The sequence below is a fragment of the Notolabrus celidotus genome, chromosome 2, assembly GCF_009762535.1.
Source record: "Notolabrus celidotus isolate fNotCel1 chromosome 2, fNotCel1.pri, whole genome shotgun sequence".
NCBI lineage: Eukaryota > Metazoa > Chordata > Actinopteri > Labriformes > Labridae > Notolabrus > Notolabrus celidotus.
This window is the reverse complement of record NC_048273.1, coordinates 24,930,602-24,957,363: the sequence shown is the minus strand read 5'-3', so window position 1 is coordinate 24,957,363 and position 26,762 is coordinate 24,930,602. Positions and strand designations below refer to the sequence as shown.

General features: G+C 41.2%; 2 protein-coding genes across 4 annotated transcripts in view; one reads left to right on the top strand and one right to left on the bottom strand.

Moving 5' to 3' along the window:
* The window catches only part of phactr1 (phosphatase and actin regulator 1), a 49,344-nt gene extending 35,796 nt beyond the window's left edge, over nt 1-13,548 (bottom strand). The window contains exons 1-2 of one of the 3 annotated variants that reach the window (XM_034703067.1): nt 13,428-13,548; nt 7,489-7,714 (exon numbers count right to left, since the gene is read on the bottom strand). In XM_034703067.1, the coding sequence (XP_034558958.1) occupies nt 7,489-7,600 (112 nt within the window). In that variant the 5' untranslated portion in view covers nt 7,601-7,714; nt 13,428-13,548. Of the gene's footprint in view, nt 1-6,563; nt 6,887-7,488; nt 7,824-13,427 lie in introns of those variants that run through there. The other 2 variants (XM_034703075.1, XM_034703082.1) reach the window with 2 other exon arrangements.
* LOC117826769 (NAD-dependent protein deacylase sirtuin-5A, mitochondrial-like) lies at nt 12,744-19,432 on the top strand. Its single transcript, XM_034703097.1, has 9 exons — nt 12,744-12,875; nt 14,142-14,257; nt 14,349-14,482; nt 14,939-15,164; nt 15,572-15,659; nt 17,054-17,107; nt 17,838-17,961; nt 18,295-18,410; nt 18,494-19,432. Exons 2-9 carry the CDS (start codon nt 14,155-14,157, stop codon nt 18,564-18,566), a joined length of 918 nt encoding a protein of 305 aa, XP_034558988.1. The 5' UTR covers nt 12,744-12,875; nt 14,142-14,154; the 3' UTR covers nt 18,567-19,432.
* The last annotated feature ends 7,330 nt before the right edge of the window (nt 19,433-26,762 follow it).

Genomic DNA, 26,762 nt, shown 5'->3' with positions numbered 1-26,762 from the left:
TGATTACTTTCCAGGCAGCACAAACACTGCATCCTTTCCTGTTAGAACAAAACATTGATTTGTTTTATATCAACTGCAAATCCATAGCCCTTATATCATGCCCTATACTGCATGCTAGTTTATAATATGGAGTTCAAGCACTGCAGTAAAAATGGCTGCATGTTAAACAGAAGTTACAAAAGGTGTAAACATCTGAATGAAGCAGCATTTCAATGAGGAAACAGCCTGACTGCAATATATCTAAATTCTGATTATCTACTGCAACCAAAGAGAATCAAAGGACTTCAAGCCCAAGAAGCTGCATTACACAAGCTTCATAGATCGTATCTTAACAGCTGAGTATAACCATGGTGATGAGAGTGAGGACCGGACTTCAGAAAGAGAAGCCTTCACAGATAAACAGATCCTTAGTGAATTTTTCTGTCCTTACTTGAGGATAGAACATTTATTGAACATGCAAAGGGTTGAGCTCCCAAGTATCTCCAAAAATGTTGAATATACCTAATTCAAACTCTCTCTTTTCCATCCAGTCATGTGAGCTAACTTGCTCCTTGATTGGTTGTACCAACTAAACATAAACCAGCATAACTGTCTTACTTTTTGTTCAAGGTTAAGCTGATGACATTTTAGAAAAAATAACTTTTCTTTTTTTGCTCTCAAAGCTATGAATACAGTGTCAAATGATGGCTCTGTGGGGTTAGCAAGGGCTGTAGTATTAGAGTCAGATTCCTTCCACCTGCTCTTTACACTTGTGGCTGAAAAGTGATCATAAGTTATCTGCTCTATAATACAAAAATGTTAATTTACGTTAGCATGCTAATTCAAAAGGCAAAAAAACATAGATATTTTATCATGGATCCTGTTCTTCAATCCAGAGCTGGTGAGAGCATCTCTAAGCTGCTGATCTCGACAAAGTCACATAAATTAGAGGTAGAGATGACAGCAACAATGTTCAAAGCTTTGACATTTGCCTCATTTATGTTTAAAGGTGCGTCAAAGTCAAAGCTCTGAGAAGAAGTCGAGCTGAATGAGGACAGAAATGTCGACATCAATATTCCTGGTCCTTTTTTATGCTTACTTTGACATAAATTAAGACTTAAATAACAAAGTAGGACGGCCTCTGTGGATTTTAGTTTCCAGAGGCTTTAAGTAAGATAAGATAGGATTCTTAGGATTTGCTTCTGTCACACTGGAGTTGTTAAAAATCCTATCTTACTCACTTTCTGTCTTATATTACTGTATGCCTTAGTCCAGGATAAAGTTTCTTTAAAGTAGTTTCTGTAACATCTCAAGAATCTTTATTAAACAGTGACAAAACCAAATAACAACAGAAAAACAGTCCCATAATAAGCATGGGAGAAGAAATGCCATGCACGCGTTTAATCGCAGACTGATTAGAGAGAAGGTGCATCGAGGACTGTTTTCCCATACACCTCATGTTTTGCTCCTGTCCTCTGACATCACAGCAGCTAAGAGACCTTCCCACTGTCTTCACTGTCAACCTCAGTCTGAGTCATTGGCCTTGTTGAATGGCTCAGGTTTTCTCTCTCAGCACAAAGGTTAGCTTGTCTGAGCTGAATGGATGAGCCCACGTGCCAACAGAGGAAGAGTGAGGGGTTTTGTATGAGTGGTGGGAGACAGCGAGGCAGGAAATACTCCTCTGCATTTAAAGCTCTCACACTCCCTGGCTGTGCTCTTGTATTCTGCACAGGTAGCTCTGCCATTCTGTTGCTCAGGGCCTGGCTAATGTATGCAGATAGCAGCAGACAATGACTATTACCCAGATAGTGGGTGGTGGTTTGTGCAACGTTCCCACCATATTCAATTGACTACCGCCAACTCTGTGTCTTTCTGTCACTACAATTTAAAAAGCTTCCATCCTGCCACCCCTGTCCTCCTCCTCCTCCTCCTCCTCCCCCTCCTCCTCCTCACTCCTTACTGCTCCTCCACCTCCACTCATTTAAGCTCCCTCTGTCTCAGCCTTTCATCCAGGTCTGTATTAGAGCTCTCAGTGTTTGAATGAGAGCGTGGTAATGCCTGCGTCTTGGTCTTTGTGAGAACCGCTAAGCTCTAACCGAGCTGACCTGGATTTACATGGCTGGGGCAGAGCGGTGCAGCCTGGGATCTGGACTGACTCAAGTGCAGCAGAAACGCCAAAAAACAGACTCTGAAATGGATCTGCTCAAAGAAACTGGCATTAAAACTGTCATTTTAGACTGTTCTTATAAATGTTTCCAAACCATGACAGATTCACTTGCAGGTCCAATATTATATGTATTAGCTACCAGGCAATCATTGCTTAGATTCACTTTATGGTACTCCATTAACAAATGCCTCTATAAAACGGTTCATTACCTTGTATCCAAACTACTTGCACCCTGTGTAAAATGTAAATAAACATTATGTGAAGATTTGCAATACAATAAAACCACAATTTTAATTGAGAATAGCACTGTTTGGGAAAACTATATTTCTATTATTTCTAACATGTTTCAAAAAAGTTAGGACAGAGGCAACCAAGGACTGGAAAAGCAGTGAATTACAGAAAACGGTTGCAACAGTTAGGCCAACTATAGCAACAGGTTTATGACGTGATTGAAAATACAAAGAGCATCCTGTAGAGGCCGAGTCTTTCTGAAGTAAAAATAGGCAGGGATTCACCACTCTGTCAAAGACTGATAAATACTGCAACAGTGTTCCTATGGGGCGCCAGTAAGGCACAGAAGATAAAGCATGGGTCCCACATACAGAGGCTATAGTCGCAACAGTTTCTTGTTTGATTTCTAGCCACAACCTTCTACTGCATGTCATCCTCCACTCTCTACTCCCCATGTTTCATGTCTCTCCACAGCTGTCCTATCAATAAAGGCAAAATGCTCCAAAAAACAACAAAAACAAAACAAAGAATAATGTTCCTTAACTTCATATTTACAAAGGATCCACTGGTAGATAGGGGCGTAAACTGCAGGTTCATCACATTACATCTATATGCAGACAATATGACATAAATCACAGGTTTCACTTATCTTCTGCATAACCATCATAATTAGATACAACTCAGTGAGAAGTTATCAATATGAAAGGATATTCTATTAGAGTTTAATGCCGTTAGTTACATTTATATCATCTGTATTCATTATAAGGGGCTTCATTTATCAACATTAGTATAACTTGCTGCAACCAGGGTCAACGCCATATTTCCTTTTATTTTTAATTCTGCTCTGTTCTGTCGTGTTTTGTTGTTTTCTTTCTTGGGTATTTTATCGTACAACAGCTTGTTTGCACGTGACATGTGCTTGGTCTGCTGACCCGTCTTTTCTTTGCATCCAAATTGTTTCAAATTTCAAAATAGAGGCATATCTTAAAGCTTTGAGGAGTTATTAGCAGACTTAAGGAGTTGGTATTATGCTTTTTTCAATACTTTGAAACAAACGCAAAGTCGAAATGTTGGATGTTAAAACAGTTTGATGAAAAGGTTAAATATTGAATATGAAAATACACGGACAGACTTTCATTTTGTACTATCATGGAGTAATCTCAGGATAAGACTTGAGTCTGCTCTGAACGACGCGTTCAAAACGTCACATAAGATTTGCTGAAATCATGACATAACTTGTTGATGACATGTCATTTTAAAAGCAGAAGCAAAACTTTGTTTTGTTTAACTTTGTTACATGGCAACAGTGAAGGAGGCTTCCAGATTGCTGGGTTCTGGAATGCTAGGGGGGCCTTAAAGAGACAGGAGCTGGAATTAAGTGTTTCAGATCAAGGCCTAAATTAGGGTTTTCAAAGACACCAGACAGAGACAAGTAAAAAGATTTTTGAACTGTAAATGATGAAGAGCTAGACAGCTATCAGAAGGACAAAATAAAGTCTAAAATCTGCTCTTAAAATCAATATTTAAGCATCTGTAGGAACTCCTAAACCAAACAAGACTGTCAAAGAAAAGACTGATAATATGTAGTCATTTTTAAAAATTTACCGGATGCATTTTGCGGCTTCTCAGAACACCTAATCTGGAGAACTTTGTGAGACTTGGTCTAAACAGGACGTCAGGCTCTGCTGTCCTATTAGGACGATGTTAAAGGGCACACTCATCCGGCAGTGATGTCAAGGACATACCAAACTAGCTAGCTTTAGGACAAAATCAGAATACAAAATTGGTTTTCAAAGGGTTAATACATTCAAATTCCAGAAGTTTATTTGAACATTTGAAGGACAGGACTTCACAGCAGGGGCAAATTCTATTTTATTCCTTTTCAGGTACTTATCAGTCTTCCCAAACTTTCCTCAAACCAAATAAATCCTGTCAATGACAAGATAGAGTGAAAAAGAGCAAGTAGCAGAGTGATGAGTCTGCAGAAATGAAGTAAAAAACTGCATTGGATCATCACGTCTGGGTTCAGTACTGAATATGGCTGAAGAGGGTCAGGCTCAAGGGAGCAATGACGAGCCGTCTGGCAGAAACCGCGGTGCCACACTCTTGTTTACTAAATCTATTACTCACACACACACACACACACACACACACACACACACACACACACACACACACACACACACACACACACACACACACACACACACACACACACACACACACACACACACACAGACACAGCAAGCAGGCATGTAACACAAGCAGAGTGAAGATGGCGAGAATATTGGTCACACGTGAATGGTGACACACATCAAAGAAAGAATGGAGTGGGCTGGATTTATGCAAAACAACAGCAGCTAAACACACAAACATACAGTAAAGGGGGATCAGGGTAGTGGGTGGGTGGATGGCTTCATGGTGAAAGAACAAAATATGAGATTAGAGCAAAGAAATCTGGTTTGGGAGGGAGGAAACTGGAGAGGTGTGAAGAGAGATATCCTCTCCTGATTTGGCTGGCAGTGCCCTCGCTGGATTCTCCATGATGCCACACCAGCAGCCTCACTCAGCTGCAGCCTCATGCCTGCCCTGTTTTCAGCTACTAGCCAGGGGCAGCACTGTTAGCGAGACACAACACCACCCTCCTCCTCCTCTTCATGTACAGAGTCAAGCCATGCCTGATAGAAAGCCTGACGAAAAGCTCCAACAACGTCAGAATAGTATAAGTCGATTTAAGGGGGCTTGGTTAACGTCGCTGAGAGGTGACACAAAACAAAATGGAGAGGCGGATTGTTGAGCAGGGCCAGAGAGAGGGCAGCTGAGAGAGATTATGAGGAGGTGGGTCTGAAAACCATGAGTCATAAAGGTCCAAGAAGGCTAAGAGAGAGCAGAGGGTAAGAGGAGGGGGGCATGTTGGAGGGCAAGCATGTGAGTAATTCCTGATCTCATTAAGATTTATGTAAGACTGGCTTTTCACATGCATTCAGCACCTTCTGCTTGAGGCACATAATAAAGACACACATGTTTTAAGAGATAGGAATTTAAGCTTGGTTTAATGATCGGATTATTTGGTTCAGCCTAGAAACAAGAGTCAGATAATTAATCTCCAATCACTTAGCACTAGTTTGGGTTTTATAATGAAGACAGATTTAGCTATATTTTGACCCATGAGTGCTTTGTATGCACATGTCTCTTAAATTGTTTGATACATCTAGAAGACCATATTATTATAATGTTTGTGCAACATTATTGAAATGTGTGCATTGATTAATCCCTCACTTATTTAAACAATAAAAACGCATGATTCTTCATCTTTATGCACTACAATACAGTATCTGCTGTAATATCTTGTCATGTTGATGATTAAACAGTGTTAAATGTGTTTTCTCATGATGTTGGCTCTTTTCAATGATATTATTTGGCTTGGACTAAGATCTGGCTCTTTTTGCCCCCAACTGTCTGAGTATTTTATGTTTTTTTGGACAAATATCATTGAAATTATTCAATATACATTTATTTAATCTTAGAAGACTTTGGATTTGATTTCAAACATTACTAAATGTGTGGATTAATTAATCCCTGTCTTATTTTTGCAGACAATAAAACATAGAGGTATCTTCCTCTTTAATACATTCACTTATCTGGTAAAAATGACTTCCCTATATTGGTCTTAGATATTAACACATGACTAAATGATTTGGCCAAGGAAATATAATACAACTTTGAATGGGCACATCGGTTAATTTGCATGATCTGAAATTAAAACTGCACATGCTTGTTTCCATGCTTTTTTTCCTGCCTATCAATGTGTTTATGAGATAGTTATAGGACCATGCTTTGATTTTGCCTTCTATCAAAATCGTAAAGAAACTGTTTCCCCATGGGCCAGCTTCCCTAGTTCATTTTAAGGAGCCAGTTTTCGTAGCATACTTGTTCTCCTCCTACACCTCACTAATGGTCTCTGTGCATTCATCTTTGTGTCTGAATTGTGTTCAACAGTGTGAAGCCTTGTTTGAATAAAATAGCTGTACAGCGTATGGCAGCGCATCCTGAACTGGACAGTGTTGGTTAAAAAAAGAGACAGCAGAACAAAAGCCAGAGAGAAGAATCTTCTAGAGTTGGCATCTCTCCGAAATGGAAAATATAGGCTTGAGTCTAGCTATGATCACCATACTGCCATACTCACCATGTGACTGTCACATAGGCCAAATCTGGGGGAGGGTCCATACAGTCCTAGATGCAGTAGCTTATAGCAAGAAGAGAGAAAAACCCTCTCTTATATATGTAATGTGAATGATCATAATAGAGAAATCCGTACACATCCTTCAGGCTGTGCTGTGCTCGGTGGCATTTTCAGCACCAAGGGGCAGTGGACAGCTCCGCGCTGATGTGGTATTAAAGCAGTCTTCCTCGGGGATGTGGACCGATTTTTATGTAAGAATCTGCTTATAGTAAGACAAAAGGAAAATAAACATAGGTGTTGCTGTAAACCAACATCAAGAGGGAGATGATCCAGGCTCCATGACAGCGTATACCATCGTGACCATGGCAACAAAGGAAACAATCACTTATCTAACCCGTTTTCTCGCATATTAAACAGGTTTTGGGTGAGGAGTTGGCACGCTAGAACATCCTCACCCCTCTTTCTCAAAATGCATTAATAACACCTGCATTTTAAATGAGTACCCAAGTTCGCACACAGCATCTCACTGCAACCGACAATCAAGGCGGAGTCTGGTTGGAGCACAAGCAATCAATCGTCCTATAGGGGTGACTGGGTTCCCCATACCAAACCGTGTCTTGCATTTCACACGCACGCACGTATATAAGAAAATCCAGACCACGGGGGCTAATTCTTCTCCCTGTGCATGACTCACTGTGTGATTACCCTCCACCCAGGTGCAACTGAGTGTCCTGGTTACCGTCAGAGCCACACAATGAAAGCCCAAAGTCATGCTACTGCGTGGGAACTGTCACTACACCATGAAGCATTTCCCCTCACAGCGAGAACCGATTCATTCTCATACTCCCCCCGTGGAGGCTGCTCTAAACTGCTCATACGCCCAGACATGCAGTGTGGAGCCGCGGTGTCAGTTTCACTGTCTGCCTACCTGTCTCCAGGTGCAAAGAGATCCTCGCCTCGTTGATGTAAGGCGTGTCACTCTTGGACCGGACCCTCCGGATCGGTCTGCGGTCTACCTCCTTCTCCGGGGCCGCCGCCATGTTCGGCCAGCCGGGCAGCGTCCACTGGCGACCGGCGGGACTGCGAGAGATTCGGCGCCGCAGCAGCAGCCTCTCGTGCACCCGCCCGGGCAGACGGTGTAGGAGGGGGGCGGGCTGTTGTAATGGTGATGGAGGGGTAGTAGGAGAAGGGGAGGGAGAGAAAAGGGTAGAGAGAGGGTGGGCTTGATGAGCTTCTTGTTGGCTTTCTTTCCTGGAAGTTGGCTCCACCTGAACACTGGCCAATGAGAAACACTGGAGCACATTTATACCAAACACATCATGTTAACTCTCCCCACAAAGAGCTGGAATGATTGGTCAGCTAATAAACCACAGTTTGGCTGATTGATTACAGTGCAATTTATTCTGGCAATATGTTAAACAGTCACTGATTGTAGCTTTAAATGGCAGAATGTTGTCATTTTGGCTTATTTCTATCATTTCATTTGTTTTATCTTTGATTTCAGTTGTTAGACCAAAAAAACGGAAATGTGAGGATTTCACACTTAGGCTATGGTCCCCTTTATCACCTTTTTTACTATTAGTTTAACTGCTATAGATTGTAAGGGGAACAGGCCTATTTAAAATTAAGAAGTATTAGTAGTAGTAATTAAGTATTAAAAGGAAAAAACCCTAAAATGATAACTTCTTGCAGGCTGAATGTATTACAATGTCATTTTAATGCAGTAGAAACAAAAATCCAAAAGGACAAACCTCACTTGATATTAAGTGACATTGATGATCTAAAACCTCCATTGTGCAGAGTCAAATCATGTTAGTACTGTTGGTCTTGGTGCAAAAATAGCAAACCTCACAGGCATCTTTAAACAGACGAAAATGCTCCAAAACATTTAAAGAAACAGTCAGTTTCTACCACCCCTTCAGCCAACGCATCAACCTGTCAGCTCTGATCATAACGTGCCAATATGGTTGTCTTCAAGTTTTGAACAAAGGAAATGACACAAATGTTTCTGCTCAGGCTGCAGGACTAACACTAATAGGTTTCTTTTCATAATATAGCTCACTGGAATCATGATTGAAAAATGATCAAAAAAACCTACTACATGTAGCTGATTGAGGTAGTGTTACAGGGTTGTCAAAAATGATCATGTTGCATAGTAGCTACATACTGTAGCTGCTTTTGCTTTAAAATGTAAACTATTGTTCAACATTACTTATTGTTTTGAATTAGTAGCAGGAGAAGTAAGGACTTTAAATGTATAAACAGTATAAAGCAATTTGTTACAATATTAACAAAAATAGCTCAAATTGTTTAGCCTACTTAAACAAAAAAAAACTTAGAATATTGTAATTTGTAAGAATTCTGTCCCATCCAAACACATTCTGTACCTTCTTTAGGGGGTTAATTTGTTTGTATGACCTGGCTAAAATGAATCACTAAAAACAAATATCTAAACGTTTAGATCAGATCACACAGGATTACCAGTGAGTGAAAACACCCTTCTGGAGTTGACTTTATGCTTTACTGCTTTAATGTTCTTTTTATCCAATACTGGCCTCTAGTGGAGAAAGGAGAATATAAAATTGACTGTGAGTGGGTTCACTTTTTTCTTGAAACAAAGCACATCGGAGTGGCAATACAGCAAGAAAAAAAACGATTATTTATTTATTTGCAGCAATGGAAAACAGTAAAATAGGGCAGGCCATCTGAAATATGAATTCAATGGCAATGTAGTTGGTATGGACAAATAACATGGAGCCAGTGTGGGTTTGAATTTATTAATAGACCTTACATTAGATCTGGACAGGAGAAACGTCTGCTGCCTCTCCCCTTAATATCTATATAAGATTGTGACTTTTTAAAAAACATTATTGTTTTAGGCCTATATCTAAAAAGAAAAACTGAACGATGACACAAAAACACAGTCATGTGTCCATTTGTTTTGTCATTGTTACTGCAAGTTTTCAGCAGTTTAATTTCCCAATGTATTTCTCTCAATTGTTCCTTTGCAATGAAAATACATTTTGATTTGTTTAGGGGTTTGTCCTGCTACATAATACGCCTAAATGTAGCATTATTTCAGCTAGATTTTACTAAGACCAAATAAAAACATACCCTTTATAAATTTGAAAAAGTGTGTAAACAACACATTTTACAGATAAATACAGTATATTCACTGTAAACCACTAAAGACTCCTGTGACTGATCACATGCAATACTTTGATTTCCGGTGCAAAACCTCATAACCATGTGCAAGGACTCATATCGCTCTGTCCCCCGTGCAGCTTTAGGACTATCTGATCACTGTCTGATTCATCTCATCCCGACCTACAGGCAGAAGTTAAAAACGGCTAAGCCTGTAGTTAGGACTGTGAAGAAGTGGACGGAGGAGTCAAAGCAGGAGTTACAAGCCTGCTTTGATTGCACTGATTGGAGTGTTTTTGAAGCTGCATCAGGAAACCTCAATGAACTCACTGACACTGTGACTTCATACATCAACTTCTGTGAGGACATGTGTGTGCAGACCAGGACCTTCTGCACATACAACAACAACAAGCCCTGGTTCACACCTCAACTGAGGAAGCTGCGTCAGGCCAAAGAAGAGGCCTACAGGAGTGGGGACCGGGACCTGTTCAAGCAGGCCAGAAACAAACTGACGAGGGGGATCAAGGTAGCTAAGAGGAGCTACACTGAGAAGTTAAAACAGAGCTTCTCTGCCAACGACCCCTCAGAAGTTTGGAGAGGCCTGCGTGAAGTTACAAGCTACAGGAGACCCTCCCCCCACCCTGAAGGTAACAAAAGACTAGCTCACGACCTGAACAGCTTCTACTGCAGGTTTTCACACCCCACACCCGAACACTCTGATTTACCTGGCCCCCCCACAAGCCCCTCCCCACCCCCCTCTGACCCCCCACCTGCGCTGACGATCTGTGAAGATGAGGTAATCCAGCTCTTCCAGAGACAAAAGACCAAGAAGGCTCCAGGACCAGACGGCGTGTCCCCCTCCTGCCTGAGAGTCTGTGCTGAGCAGCTGGCCCCCATCTTCACAAAGATCTTCAACACATCGCTGGAGCTGTGTGAAGTGCCCTCATGCTTCAAAAGCTCCACCATCATCCCAGTCCCAAAGAAACCCACCATCACAGGACTCAATGACTACAGGCCCGTCGCCCTGACGTCTGTGGTCATGAAGTCCTTCGAGAGACTAGTGTTGAGCCACCTGAAAGACATCACAGGCCCCCTGCTGGACCCCCTGCAGTTTGCCTATCGGGCAAACAGGTCGGTGGAGGATGCAGTCAATATGGGTCTGAACTACATCCTGCATCACCTGGACTCCCCCAGGACCTACGCTAGGATCCTGTTTGTGGACTTCAGCTCTGCGTTCAATACCATCATACCAGACATCCTGCACCAGAAACTCACCCAGCTCACAGTGCCGGCCTCCATCTGTCAGTGGATCACCAACTTCCTGACGGACAGGAGACAGCAGGTGAGGCTGGGGAGCATCAAATCCAGCACCCGGACCATCAGCACTGGCGCCCCACAGGGATGTGTTCTCTCCCCACTGCTCTTCTCCCTCTACACCAATGACTGCACCTCAGGAGACCCCTCGGTGAAACTCCTGAAGTTTGCAGACGACACCACCGTCATCGGTCTCATCCAGGACGGAGACGAGTCTGCTTACAGACAGGAGGTGGAACAGCTGGCCCTCTGGTGTAGTCAGAACCATCTGGAGCTGAACCCGCTCAAGACGGTAGAGATGACAGTGGACTTCAGGAGAAGCCCCCCCCCACTCCCCCCCCTCACCATCCTGAACAGCACTGTGTCTACTGTGGACTCTTTCAGGTTCCTGGGATCCACTATTTCCCGGGACCTGAGGTGGACCTCCCACATAGACACAATCAGAAAAAAGGCCCAGCAGAGGATGTACTTCCTGCGTCAGCTCAGGAAGTTCAACCTGCCCCAGGAGCTGCTGATCATGTTCTACACCTCCATCATCCAGTCTGTTCTGTGTACCTCCATCACTGTCTGGTTTGGCTCTGCAACCAAACTAGACAAACACAGACTGCAGCGGACTATAAGGACTGCAGAGAAAATCATCGGTGTCGACCTGCCCCCCATCCAGGACTTGTACCGTTCCCGGGCCAGGAAACGGGCAGGGAGCATTACCGCTGACCCCTCACACCCTGGACACAAATTCTTCAAACTCCTCCCCTCCGGCAGGCGCTACAGATCACTGTGCGCCAAAACAACCCGCCATAAGAACAGTTTCTTCCCCCAGGCTGTCACTCTGATGAACACTAAACCATAACAGTGTCATACCTGTCAGATAAATACTCTCTGTAAATATACATGTAGATATACAATGCAACAATTCTCAAGCAGAATTCCATATTTCTATTTTTTGTATTATTTAACTTCTATTTTATAATGTAAAACTACCTCTGCAACTCACCACTGCACTTTATCATATTATTTTAGCCTGTACATATTAGTCAAGCTATTTGTTGTTTCTTTGTATTTATAGCTAAGGTTATTGTTATTATATTTTCATTTTATTTTTATTGTAGTTCTTATTCTTATTCCTATTCTTATGCCTTGTACAAAGAGAGCACAGTTTACCAAAGTCAAATTCCTTGTGTGTTCAAGCATACTTGGCGAATAAAGCTGATTCTGATTCTGATTCTGATTCTGATTCTGAATATTGTAATTTATCCCATAATATATTTCATTATTATTCTCATCTGCTAAATGTGCACTCTGGCTTAGGCCAAGTTAATTTATTTTATGTCTTCATGTATTTTTATTTTTATTTAGAACTTTTTGATTTGTGTTTAGGTTTATATATTTATTGTCCTTACCGTCTTGTTAAGTACCAGTGTTCCATTCACCACGTCAAATACCTTGTCTGTGCGAGCTCACTTGGCAATAAAGCTTTCTTGAATCTTGAATCTTGAATATTCTCAACATATAGGAATCTAAAACGTTGAATATAACATTTTAATTAAGCTATTTTCCATTTATGTCAGTGATCCGATTCCCTTCCATTTTCTCTTTGTGTTTCGTATTTTTTTTCTTTCTTACATTGCTAATAATAGAAAATAATTACATTTTTAATTTCTTCTACTGTAATACAAATACTCCCTCTGCTGGTCGTGTCTATTTTCGAGGGGTTGTTTTTTACCTCGCTGAGCCTCCTGATTGGCTCTGGTTCTGATAGCAAAATCAACCCACCAACTACTGCTAACCTGATGAAAGTGAAACAACCGACAGACTTCCTGGTTCCTTCAGCTGGTGGTCCTCACGTCGGTCTGACAGGTAGCGTTTTAGCATTAGAAAATTTAAGTTCTTACGATTGGACCCAAAGTACCATTCAGTGACACGCAGCGCTGCCTTCACAACGCGAGGCGCAGCCTTTTTTACACAGCAGCTTACTTCCATTCATGTTGCTGACGGGCTGCTAGCTTAGCCAGCTATCATTCTTTACTGTTTACCAGCAAGTGACAGGCTCTTACCTTCGCCTGAGGAAAGCCAATGCTCTACAGTTTTTTTTTGTGCAGGACAAGAAACACTCGTAGTATTTCTGTAATATTGAAGAAACACATTCAATCCCTCCTCGTGTCAGTCTGAGTCAGTTGAGATAGCATGTTAGCTTTGTTGACTCAAACGACCTTTTAGCTTAAAAAAAGAGACACATTGACCTTCCTGAAAGTAAAACCTCCATACTACAAGCTACTCGAGGGCTGTCCCACTCACCCAACATAGATTGTGTTCATTTGAAGAGTTCTCAGGTAGCCTTTATAATTTGAAAAAGATAAATAGGAACCAAACTGTGAGTTACTCCTGAAGTGGCAATTTGAGGATATTTACCCAAGATTCGGGAGCATTTCTTGTCTTTTAAGGCTGGAGCACCATCTGTGTCACAATAGCATCAGAATGAGTGTTTCGCACTCATTCTGAAATTGCAACTTTTGTGTTTTCCAAACAAATATGGTGGCCGGAAGTGACTTTCCTCTTTGCTGTTATAGCGGCCTCTGGTCTTCTTTATAGAGTTTGATGTGTCGAATATTACTATCCAGGATTAGTTTATTCATTCAACGTTCATGCTGCTGTTTCAAACCAACATACACCAATCAGCCATAACTTCATGACCACAGACAGGTTCAGTGATCCTTAAATTATTTTGTTTAGAGAACAAGAAAAAAGGACAGACAAACATTTAAAAAATCCTATCAATCCTTTTTGGTTTTTTTTAAAAATGAAGACTTCATGTGGTGACATTTAGATAAAGAAACACAAATACACAAAATAAGATCAACAAACTAGAGGCAGGTAGTTATATTGACCCAAACTCAGCCACTATATCGAAGATTCTGTAAAATGATTGACATATGAAAACCTCTTGCTTGTACCAAAGGATGGGCTTGTAGGAAATACATCTGACATTGAAGCCGTAAACAATATAAAGAGATTAAGTAAGAACTGTTGAAATTTGGAATCAGTGATTACTCATAGGGCAAATTTGAGTTGAATATCAGCTTTGATATGAAAGTAAACACATGTTTTTATGTTTTTCTAATTTAGTCGCCTTGATCTGATGATTGTCCGTCAATTCATCTTAAGAGGAATCTCAAATTCTCACCTACATGCTCACCTGACAAGGCCTCCAGGCAGCCTGACTATGGCCAGACCAAGTTCAGGTAATCTGTATGATTCTGCCACATCCTCCACAAATCAAAGGCGCAAAGGCTTCTATATTTGATGTTTGGGTTTTTTTGTGTCTATGTTCAGACCTGGCAGCATTCAGGGAGATTTTCTCAAAAGCCCAGAACATCGCCATCATCACTGGAGCAGGAGTGAGTGCAGAGAGTGGAGTCCCGACCTTCAGAGGAGCTGGGGGCTACTGGAGAAAATGGGAGGCACAGGTATGCAAAGCTAGGCGTACCCGTTAAAGCGGTGAATGACTGAGTAACATAAATATATTGATAGCTTATGCGTTGTTATACCCACCAATACTTTCTTCTATATAGCAACTTTTTTAATGGAAAAACTGCAACACAGCATATTAAACACTTCATTGTGCATTCCTGAAAGCTGCAAAACATTGATAACGCTTCATAAAGGAAAACATTTTAATGAGAGTTTTTGCTCCAGCCCTTCTTTTGCTGAGGCGTATGTCCTCATCAAGCATTCGTGGGGAGTGCACTAAAAGTTTAACTTTGACTAACAATAGTTCTGACTCAGAGAGGAAACATACATACCTGATCCTTTCAAACTTCATTGCAATTCTGGAGCCGAGCTGAGGCAGTGCTGTGTTTTTTTTACCTACATTTTCAACTAGTGATAGTAGTTTTTGAAGGGACTCTTCTTCTCTCCTTTAGAAACTTGCCACGCCAGAGGCCTTCTCCAGAAATCCTTCCCGTGTTTGGGAGTTTTACCACTACCGCCGTGAGGTCATGCTCACCAAAAATCCAAACCCCGCCCACCTGGCCATCGCAGAGTGTGAGGAGCGGCTGAGCAAACAGGGACGCACGGTTACGGTCGTCACTCAAAACATAGACGAGCTTCATCGAAAAGCCGGATCCAAAAACATCCTGGAAATCCACGGCAAGTAGAAAACAATGCTAACACAGAATAGCAACATGGAGCGAGGCAAAATGCCAAACATGGACTGCAGCTTTGTCTTTTATGCAGTTTTCCGGGTTATTTCTTAAATTTAGTTCTTCATGCTTCCATCTCAACCACTTATTTTAAGACTACAACTTCAATCTCCATTACTGACTTATTGGCTGACATATTTACAACAGTTTGCCTGCAGTTTAGCTCATAGAATTTTAAAAGACAAGGGAAAATATTTGGAAATCGGTATGAAGACAAAAATTGGGGCATGCAGTGTTTTGGACTTTTTTATTTAGTAATTTACACAAATGAAGGAGTCATTGTGAAAATATTTGTTCGAAAAACTGATATTTTGTTTCAGCCCCAACCTGTCACCTCTCTTCCTCATCACACAGGGAGTCTGTTTAGAACACGCTGCATGAGCTGCGGTCATGAAGCAGCCAATTACACGAGCCCCATCTGCGCTGCTCTGGAGGGCAAAGGGTAAGAGCTTCATCTGGTGTCATTTACTGAATTGGACCGTTTTCCTCAGCATCATGAAAATGCATCCTAACAGATATTGATCTTTATCCTTTGGAAACAGAATGCCAGCATGAACGAAAGCCTGTTTCAGTTTGTCAGGTGTCAGGAGCTTTATAACACCTGACGATGCTGTGAAAAGGAAAATCTATGACTGAATTGAAATGTCACTTTATAAAGCTGCTTATCTGACATTTAGAACGGAATGTTTTATAGCTGAAATATCCTAATTAATTACATCTCTGCCGTGGACAAAATGACGTACGACCTGTGCTAAAATGCAAAACAAAGATCAGAACTGATTATGTAATAGTAAACCTGATTTGTATCGACTCTGTTAACAGTACCTGGGATTAAACTGTGATCCTGACCTGAGCCAAGTACTGTTCTCCAGAACTGGAGGTGACGTAAATGTCTCACTGTGATGAGATTAAATTAAAATCCTTGAAGGAGTACAGTTTCTTTATACGGCGGAATTTGTGGGCAAGTGTTTGAGATCAGAAGTGATTGATTTTTATTTGCTGTTCAAGAATAAAGTTGAACTCTATGAGAATAGATTCAAACTTTTATTACAAGTGCCACGTCTAAGAGAAATACAAGGAACTTTATCCCCGATATTACGTTTTTTTACTTATACAATAGAAATCCTACAGTCATTTCTTTCTTGTGCATGTCTCTTCTACAGTACATTTAGTTAGATTAATCAGTAGAATTATATTAAAGTTAATAAAGGTAACTCAAAGTATAATTCTGGATGGGATTTTTCAGGTAATCTGTCAGGATTTGATGGTTATTTTATGATGATTTCAGCGTTTGTTTTACCCATCTGTGATTAATATAAGACAGCTGTAATGCAGATGGTGTGCCAACAATGAAAATCCATTGATTTGTCCATATATCTAACCTGAGATTGTCACAATTTGTCTAATTTAATGTATTTTAGCATGCATGGGGTGCTGTTACAGTTGTGCTCCTAAGTTTACATACCCTGGCAGAATTTGTGATTTTTTTTGGCCATTTTTCAGAGATTATGAATGATAAGAGAAAACCTTTTTTTTTCACTCATGGTTAGTGGTTGGGTGATGCAAATATTTTATCAAATAACTGTGTTTACTCTTTTTATATCATAAAGACAACAGAAACTACTGAAGAAACCATAAATTCTGCCAGAGTATGTACACTTATGAGCACAACTGTATATAAAGGATAGTACAGATATCTAAACTAGAATAAGTTTTGTTGTGAAATCAAGATTTTCAAGACACATACACGATATTCTTTGTATGTGCCTAAGTGTATGATGGTTAAATTGTCCTTTAAGTCAACTCAAATCTCTTTTTCTGCGTTGCCTCCTTTAGAGCTCCAGACCCAAAGACTGACGATGCCAACATCCCTGTCCAGAATCTGCCCAGGTAACGCTCACTGTATGAGCCATATGATGTGTGTAAGTCACTCATGTTACCTGTTTCATAGTTTGTTTTTTACTTTGTTTACTAGTGACTGTCCACTCACCTGGGGCCTCATGTACAAATGGTGCGTACGCACAAAAACGCGACGTACGCTCTTTTTCACGGCAAAGTTCAGATGTATCAAGAGTGAAATGACCGTGGTAATGTGCGGTGCCTCACGCCAACTTCATGTCTGGCGTACGCACCATTCTACAGCTGTTGATCCTTGTGCACAGTTTTACATCAGGATATTTTTGTGCATTCGAAATTTCTGGATTTGACCGTATGCCATGTTTCAGTAGGAAATCCACGCAGGTCTTTGTACATGGGGCCCCTGATCACTCTGGTTTTGGTTTTGGTTTTGAGCTCAAGAATGATTTTTTTTTTACCACATCACATTGCAGTCACACAGGACTTATTACAAGCTGCTTACTCATAGCCAGTTGTGATAGTTCATGTTTTCTGTGGGAGAAGAAGTGGTAGAATGCATTTTGAGTGTTCTTACAGCTACTTACAATACTCATTTTCTCTTTAGTGCATTGTTCATTCAAATGAGGGTACATTTTTGTTTGTGTGTGTGTGTGTGTGTGTGTGTGTGTGTGTGTGTGTGTGTGTGTGTGTGTGTGTGTGTGTGAGTGTGTGTGTGTGTGTGTGTGTGTGTGTGTGTGTGCGTGTTTGTGTGTGTGTGTTTCAGGTGTGAACAGAGAGGCTGTAAAGGCCTCCTGAGACCAGCTGTGGTTTGGTTTGGAGAGACTCTGGACTCAGACATCCTCACCCGAGCAGAACAAGTGTTGGACAGCTGTGACCTCTGTCTCGTGGTATGTGTGCGTGTGTCTGTTTGTGTGTGTATGTGTGTGTATGTGTGTGTGCCTTATGAAATACACCAGCGCTTCTACCACCCCCAAGGTCATTAAAGCCCCTTTCACACATGCACTGCACTCCTGAACCTTTACATTGCCCAGAGGGGCTGAAAGTGAGAACGTACATGTCTGAATTTGTTGGCCCCGACATTAAATGGTAGTTCATCCTGTCTGGGCTTGGTACAAACAAAATCTGTGTGTCTCTGAAAATATTTCAAGCATCATTTCCCTTTCAAAAGCTGCATTTTTTCCTTATTTATTTAAATTGAAAATTAAAATCCCTGTCTGCAGGTTGGCACCTCGTCTGTTGTCTATCCAGCAGCCATGTTTGCTCCTCAGGTGGCAGCCAGAGGCGTCCCTGTGGCCGAGTTCAACATGGAAGACACCCCGGCCACCATGCGCTTCAAGTACACTGCCTCCATTTACTGTCAGAAAAGCAAACACATCATGGTGCACATTCATATCACACGTACTTTTGTTTCCATGTCAGGTTCCACTTCCACGGCCCCTGTGGCACCACGCTGCCCCCTGCTATGGCACGCCACGAGGAGGAGAAGAACTGAAAAGAAGTCAGCTGCAAACAGACCAGACTGTCTAACACTGGAGGAATGTATTGGCACAAAAATAATCAGTTTAATATTAAAATAATCTACAATGAACAACGGGTGGAGGGGCTCATGAAAATGAGGACAATATGCTGTCGTTGATTCAAGCTGTCAAACAGATTAAACAAACAAGAAGACTAAAAATACTACAACAGTTACACACACAGCACTTTAGGCATTTACAGACAACCTGATGCATTTTGACTTGTGGCTTTTTCTTTATTGTTTATTTGAAATTGTCTTTTCTTTTTAATATAAAATATTGTAGCAAAACTTCCCAAAGGAAATCAGATTTCTGAGCTAACTACAATTTTATTTAAAATTGTAATCATTATGAATAATCTGTTTCCATGAAGGCTTTTGGAGGTGTTAACAGTAATTTGCATAAAAAGCAATGTTAAAAGAGACCGTTAATAAATACTGACAGATTAAATACAGTCACATGGAGGACCTTTCACTCCTGCTGCATTGAAAGAATAGGTGACGCCTGACACTAGGGGGCAGTATTTGGCTGTTGTGACTACACCTCCAGTCTGAAGGATAAACTAAAGCCTGCCAAAGGATCAGGGGGATGTATAGTGTGTGTGTTTGTGTGCGTGTGTGTTTGTGCATGACTGTGCTAGTGCAGTGTTGTCTGAGTGTATAGACTCTAACAATGGCTTCCAGTGGCCATGAGTAGGCACCATGAATAAGGCAAACCAGTGACTGTGCACCCCTTCAGCCTGTCAGGAAAAGATACAGAATTTGTTACATGCATGTTAACTGAAGCAGCGTATTCAAATAAAACATCCAAATAAAAGTACTGAATGTTCTTATAAACTGAAGCGTGTCTCTTCAAAGCTTCCTCAGAATGCGTGTTTGCTGCAGAAGTTACATGAGTCTGGATGAAATGATCCGAGTGTGTCACAGCACTGTGTGGAGGTTAAGTAGCAGAGTGTAAACCATAGGGTGTAGACTATATGACTATATGTTCACCACTCTGTGCTCTACATGTTCTCTGTTCCGCTTCGGCCAAAGACGAGATTGTATCTGACATTTCTGTGCTTGACCACAACCCAACCCTACCCCCAATACTTTTCTTATCTCAATGTAAACACACACTGCACAGGCAAAGTGCAGCACTGTGTTAGTGTGCACTGGTCTCTTACTGCTGTTATTACAAACCTAGGGTTAACAGGGGCATTATTAAACCATTATGCTGATTTCTAAAGTGTTATATTATTTTAGTCCATGTAAATAACCTACAAATGGTGTTGAGGAGAATAAACACACATATTGGAATACAAACTTGTGCATTACTGATGTGACTTGAAGATAAACTACCAGCAGCAAGGAAGCAGCACCTGTTGTGAGTCAGTACAGCAGTTTCTAAAGCTAGAGAGTACACACTTCAAAGATCCTCATCAAGACACAAAGTCCTGAATTTTTATCTTCTGAAAATGTTTACAGTTCTGTGAAAAAGCTCAAGAGCTGAACAAACGTAAAAATATAGGCGTGTCTAGCTGGAGCATCATGATCTCAGATCTGCATTTAATGACAATTTTTTTTTTTATTAAGTTAATTTGGGGGTATTTCGCCTTTATTAGATAAGACCGCTGAAGAGTGAGAGGCAGTGTGGGGAGTAGAAAGCGAGAATTGAACCAGCAAGGACCACTCTGTACATGGGGCGCACTCTGAGTACAAATCCAAACCAGAGCCCCATTTATTGACATCCCTGAAAGTATTTTTTGTTACATAATTTTTTGGTTAAATTAACTTATCTTTTCCACACCTTGTAAGATAGTCGTAACTTGAGTCTAAAATACGATCATCATCCTAAAGACTCTGCTCTCAGATGAAAATTTCTCGGTTTCAAGTAGAATTTGTTGTCTTTTCTCTGTCATATGATTAGTGTAAACATTGCTTGATTTGCTTTTTCCAACTTATTTGCACAGTTACTTTTAGGTTCAGTACATGAAGCCCTCAGCGCTTCAATATGTGAGTGAACATCTGACCAAAAAGTACGGGTTCCCTTGCTCTGTTACAGTCGATGTTCTGCTTTGGCTGAAGATGATATTGTTCCTGACACTTATTTCGTGGCCACAGTCAGCCCAACCCCCAGAATCCATCAGCTCATAAACACACGCTGTGTGCAGGCCAAGTCCGGCCCTGTTAACACTCATTTGCAGCAGAGGCAGATGTCAACGGAGGTTATTAATATTTGTCTAATCTAATGGTGATATTCATATTAGCAGCATGAAATCTCATCACACCACCCCATCTCTTCTATTCTTTTCTCCTCCTCCTCCTCTGTGTTCTTTCAGCTGCCTCCTCTCTGCGCTGTTCTCCCTCTCATCCGTTCATCTACCATGTGCGCGGTGTTTGTGACACCAGGCTTTCCTCCCTCCCCAGCTACGCCTCCATCACCTGCTCATTAGAGAGAGGATGATGGTCCGACGGTCCCCCATGACTCTGCTCCAAAAATAACAGAGCCAATTTCCCGCCTGTTAGGCGGCGATTTCACACCAATCTGAGTTGTACTGCCAGCTCGGCCTGTCAGGGAGAGAGAGCGCCTTTAAGAGGGAGGAATAAGGTGGAAAAGAAAAGCAATGTAATAAAATGAAAAATGTAGGTCAGAGTGTAATTCTTCAGGAAACACACTGCCCCCATCAGTCTGCAGAGATGGAAAGAACCTTATCCCAACAACTAGAAAAAAGCGAAAGGGAACCCCCCCTGTATGTCAGATGATGAACTACAAATAGTTTTTACACTACAGTTTGTAAAAACTTAAACAAACGAGGCATAAAGTGTAAGCTATTTAACTCTAGGGATTTTCGTTTTTCTATGGATGGATTCAGACTAGCTGTTTCTTCCTGCTTTTGACAGTTATGCTAAGCTATGCTAACCAACTGCCACAGCTTCATTCTGTGTTCATTGTACAAACACAAGAGTGGCTTCAGTTTGTTTTTTTTAGACATTTTTAAAACTTGGTCTCACAAAAATATTACCGTTTATCTCCTGGGTTGAGTCAGCATTTCCAATTTAGCAAACGTCATTGTTTGGCTTAAACCCTCTCCAGAAAACGTCTGAAGAGAGTGATGTCACTTAAACTATGTGTTTTATAAAATCTGTATTAGAGACCAAAATCTCTTTTTGAACCAGGCTGTAAAAATTAGCATTTAATCTCTAATAGAGCTTTCTTGGCTATGGTGTCAGCCTTAAGTGGACTCTGCAGGGCAGTTTTATGCACTTCTGAATTGACTTCCTTTTTCCAACACCCGAGGTTGTCGCTTAATCAGTCAAAGTATTACCCACTTAGGTTTTAATTTCTAGTCTCTATTCATCCTCATTACAGCATGATGTTCATTTTGAAAATTACAGTTTAGAATTAAAAAAGAGATAAGTCAGGTAATGATTGATTAGTTGATACCAAAGCAACCTCATATTAAGAATAGGAACATAGCAAAGCACGTCATCCCTCAGAACCAAATATGGTCACTGCTAACTCCAATAAAGTAAGCTGTCTACGACTGAAATACCAAACTTAAAGCTCCAAAACAGTAGCTCACAGACCAGCAGCGTATTTCATAACTTTGACCACCAGTTTTCGATAGGATGATTCTCTAATTGTTTTTCTACAAGTTATAATAACAGATTTCTGGCATCTGCATTGCTCAGCATCCTCCTCCCTTCAGCCAAAGCTGTATGGGTTTACAGTAAATATCTCCATCAATGTCACCTGTCACCGTCCACAGTGCACAGTACAGTTATACCCCCCAACACTCACTGCAGCCCCTCTCCCCACTGGTTTTATGAGCTGTGCGCCCACATGTGACCCCTACGGACAGAGGCTTGTATTTGTCTGTGTGTCTGCTTGACTTGGAGGATTGAAGCAGTGTAGCTGATTTCCCAGAAGTCTGTCAGCTTTATTTTGAGCAAACATTTGAAAATATATCACGAATATTTGCTCAGAATTATCACCTCGGGCCGCATGTTTGACTTTCTGTATTTCTGTAGCTGTTAGGCTCGTTAAAATGAGGGAAAATAAGATGCAGAGGAACAGTGTATCATGAAAAGAAGCTGTGGAAATCTGTATAAACAGAGTAATATTTAAGAAGCAAATGACTGCACAGAGCATTTTTGTCCTCTTTCGATCAATGTAGATGTTCTTATTCCCGCATCGTGAGGGACAGAGCTAATGCCAACACCTCAGGCTGCCTAATAAACCAATTTGATTAAATGTGCAGTGTGTGTGTGTGTGTGTGTGTGTGTGTGTGTGTGTGTTAGTTAGTGTGTGTGTGTGTGTGTGTGCGCGTGTGTGTGTGTGTTAGTTAGTGTGTGTGTGTGTGTGTGTGTGTGCGCGCGTGTGTGTCTGTATGTGTGTGTGTGTGTGTGTGTGTGTGTGTGTCTGTATGTGTGTGTGTGTGTGTGTGAGAGAGAGAGAGAAAGTGAATAATTTGTCTTCCCACAACTCTCCCTCTTTCAGTCGACAGAGATTCCAATTAGAGACTCTTCCCCTCCTTCTTCACAAACTGGAGCATCATATTTTATTCATTCGTTTGGCAAACGGCGAAAGTGAATTAACTTTGAGCCATGATTCCACAGATGCCCACCCCTCTGTCCACACACACACACACACACACACACACACACACACACACACACACACACACACACACACACACACACACATACACACACACCTGCAACTCTCAGCACTCCGAGCTGATTTTGAATTCATGCTCAAGAAAATGTATCCTTTATTCATTCAGGAGAGAAAAAAAAAAACTTCAGCTGGAGAATCTGAAGTAAGAGTGTGTAGGATAAAAACTAAATTTGTTTTTGGGAGGATTTTCTGTGCCATGCTAAGAAAGAAAGTTACTGGACTTCTCTTGGATTGATAGTTTTGTTCTTCTTCAACTGAAATGTGGTCATTGTTTACTTAAGGTGAGCCTGAAGGGAAGTGACCATTAATGTATCTAAAATGGACAAGGTCACTTTATTCCGCCAATTGCAAGTTTTGAAGCCAAAAGACTGACGCGCCACCTGCAACCGCAACAAAGGCACAGATTAAACTATGTGTTCAAAAACAGGTTGTCATTTCCAAAAAACTGTTTCTTAAATCTGTTCTTTTAAAAATTTGTGAAGGTTTAATCATATCAAAAACTAATAGTACTTAAATAGTATTGAGCACCTTTCTGACTGAAGGCAAGCCATGAATTGAAACCTAATCAAACAATTTTTTGGTGCCTTCAAGAGGCCATCCTCAGGTAACTATTTCAGTGCCAGAGAATGTAATTTTAATAACTGTCATTGTCATTCTGACACAAATATTCTCAGTTTTCTCACAATGCAAAACTCCTTTGCATTCACACATCCTCTCTTTCAAAACGGGTCTTCGCATTCACAAAAGTACCATTTCCCCAAAATACTACTTTATAGCATATGTCCCCCATTACATATAAATGTCCCCAAACACCAATTACAGTATATCCACATATTCTCCAACTGAATCCTCATTCTCAAAAACGTCCTCACAGTCCACAGAAATATAGCTATGCTCAAATACATCCCAAAAGTTGTCCTCACTTTTCAGGATGCCCTCCATCTCACCGTCTCTGGTCCCCATGAAAATAGAAGTTTGGGAACACACAGACACACACACACACACACACACACACACACACACACACACACACACACACACACACACACACACACACACACACACACACACACACACACACACACACACACACACATTCTGTTTACTGGCTCCTCCATGGTAGAGTTGAGTGCTAATGTGTTGCTGTGGGAGCTTAGATGTGTGTAGCGCCTCAGCAGAAGGCAGCCTGCAGCTCTGCCTCTCTATACACACTTCTCACATCATTTCCCTCACACTGTCGAGCAGTGAAGAGCTGTGTTAGACTTCTGTTAGTACACTGTTTATGTCAAAACTTATAATGCAAACTTTTTTTATTGTCTAATGAGAAAGTCTTTTTAGAAGCATTTGTGCATTATCTCACACAAACAGCTGTAAGATAATGCAAAAATGCTTCTAAGGAGTTTTAACAACGATATGCAGAACAAAGAATCCTGGACCTTGACAGAGCCTCTGAGTTTTACAGCGTATATATATTGTTACAGCACATGCACATTTTGTTCACTTTTAGTGTCAGGCTGTTCAACTCCAACCAGCTTTCAGACTAAGCCTAGGGCCTGATTCCTCCCTTATAATGAAAGTCAGTATGGGCCTTTTTTTTTTTTTTTTTTTAAGGTTCTTTGGATAATCTTGTCAGATCGTCTTGTGCTGAGGTCTGTAATGAGTGATTTTACTTCCTCTGTTATGTCATTCCAGCCTTTACTTTTCTTTCATTTAAAGCCTTTGATCAACCTAGAGAGCATACTAAGAACGGAGCTATTAGCCGAGCTGAGCCAAGCCGAACAATTTTTTTCTTATGCAACAAATGGTTAAATTTCTTTCTAGGAATGCTCTTTAACAGATTCTGCAAACTAATGCAGAATGTATGCACAATTTGTAGGTGAAAAACAAGAAGTATGTTTAGGTTTAGGTTTGTTGTCAAAGTGAAGTTGCAGAGAACTTTGGGAAACTGCCCGAAAGGAGAACAAAAGGTGTGTCTAAAGGATGCAGGATGCTTCAGCCATGATGTAATTCCTGAACCCATTGGCTATCATATGATGCAATTTAGCTTTTTTTTAATCTCCATTATCAACAACTACCTGAAGACGTGAAGAATATTCAGTCAAGGGAGTTATCTTTCAACTTCAACTAAGATTTCATGTCTCTTAGTCGCTGCTACTCGCTCTGTAAACCTGCAAACAGTAAGTTAAATCCCGGCCTGGTAAACTCGGAGGTTATATAATCATAAGCGATGTATGTGTGTGTTAGGTCAGGCCGTTGCAGTGCTGATATCATGTATATAACTTATAGCATTATGTCTATAAGCCTCCTTGGGCTGAAACATGGCTGCTTATCTGCCAGGTGGTTTGGATGTTTTCTGCCCCCTTGTGGCTGAAAATCTATTCACACAGCTTTAAAAATACAGTATTTAATGAATGTCAGCTATTTCACCAGCTGGGCCGTTTCCGTTGTTTTGTTTTGTGCGACAGGAGTTATTCTTAGCACCTCGCTCTGTGTGTGTGTGTGTGTGTGTGTGTGTGTGTGTCTGCTGCAGAACAGTGTTGTTTAACAAGCTTAGCAGGATCAGGTGCTGAGTAATCTGCCGGTAATGAGGCTCACAGTAGTGTGTGTGTGCTTGTGTGTGTGTGTGTGTGTGTGTGTGTGTGTGTGTGTGTGTGTGTGTGTGTACATGCATGGTAGCTTTTGAGTGTGTATCTTTCAATTATGACCAACCAAAACACACAGCTCTACATCTGCACCAGCTCCGTCAGTGTGCACCACATCCTTTATGTTTCTGTCACTGTATTCTGTTTCATCATCCCTCTTCTCACAGCTAAGCATGTGTGTGTATAGACGTATAATTCTGTGATATTGTTGCATGCAAAAATGCGTGCATGATGACTATCTGTGTTGGGCAGGGTTTAACTGAATTAAGATGACTGAGGCTGGTGCTTTTCCCAATCGCCCCAGATTGGGCTTTGGAGTGAAAATCCTCCAGGGAAGCACTAATCCCTGACTGTCGGGAGCAATTTTTATTCCGTAAGCAAAGCTTTCTCACTCTATCTCGCTCTTGCTTGCTTCCTCTCTTGGTCTTTTGCTCTATTTATAGCCCTCTTAAGCTGCTCTGTGTGCCACTGTTTACATTTAGAGCCCCCGATCTTTAGATTTAGAGCCCCCCCCTTCCTCACGCTCTTGGTCCTCCCTCGGCCCCCTCAGATAGATGAATTAAAAAGGAGAATGTCTCTGTTGACTGGCATCCTCACATGAAGGAAGAGACAAGATGGACAGATAGAGAGATTATAAGGATGAGGGTGAGATGGATACAGGAAGAGAGAAGAGGAGGGAAGACGAGGGAGATGTAAAGTGACAAGCAGATCTGAATGTGTATTCCAGGCGGTCAGGCAAGCTGTCTGTGTTTGGAGAGGACAGATTGTTAGAGAGACGAGGAAGGGAAGAAAGGGGAGGAAGAGAATTTGTGCCATGTTCAAACCAGCAGAGGAATGAAGACAAGCTGTGTGATGTTTGTTGTCATT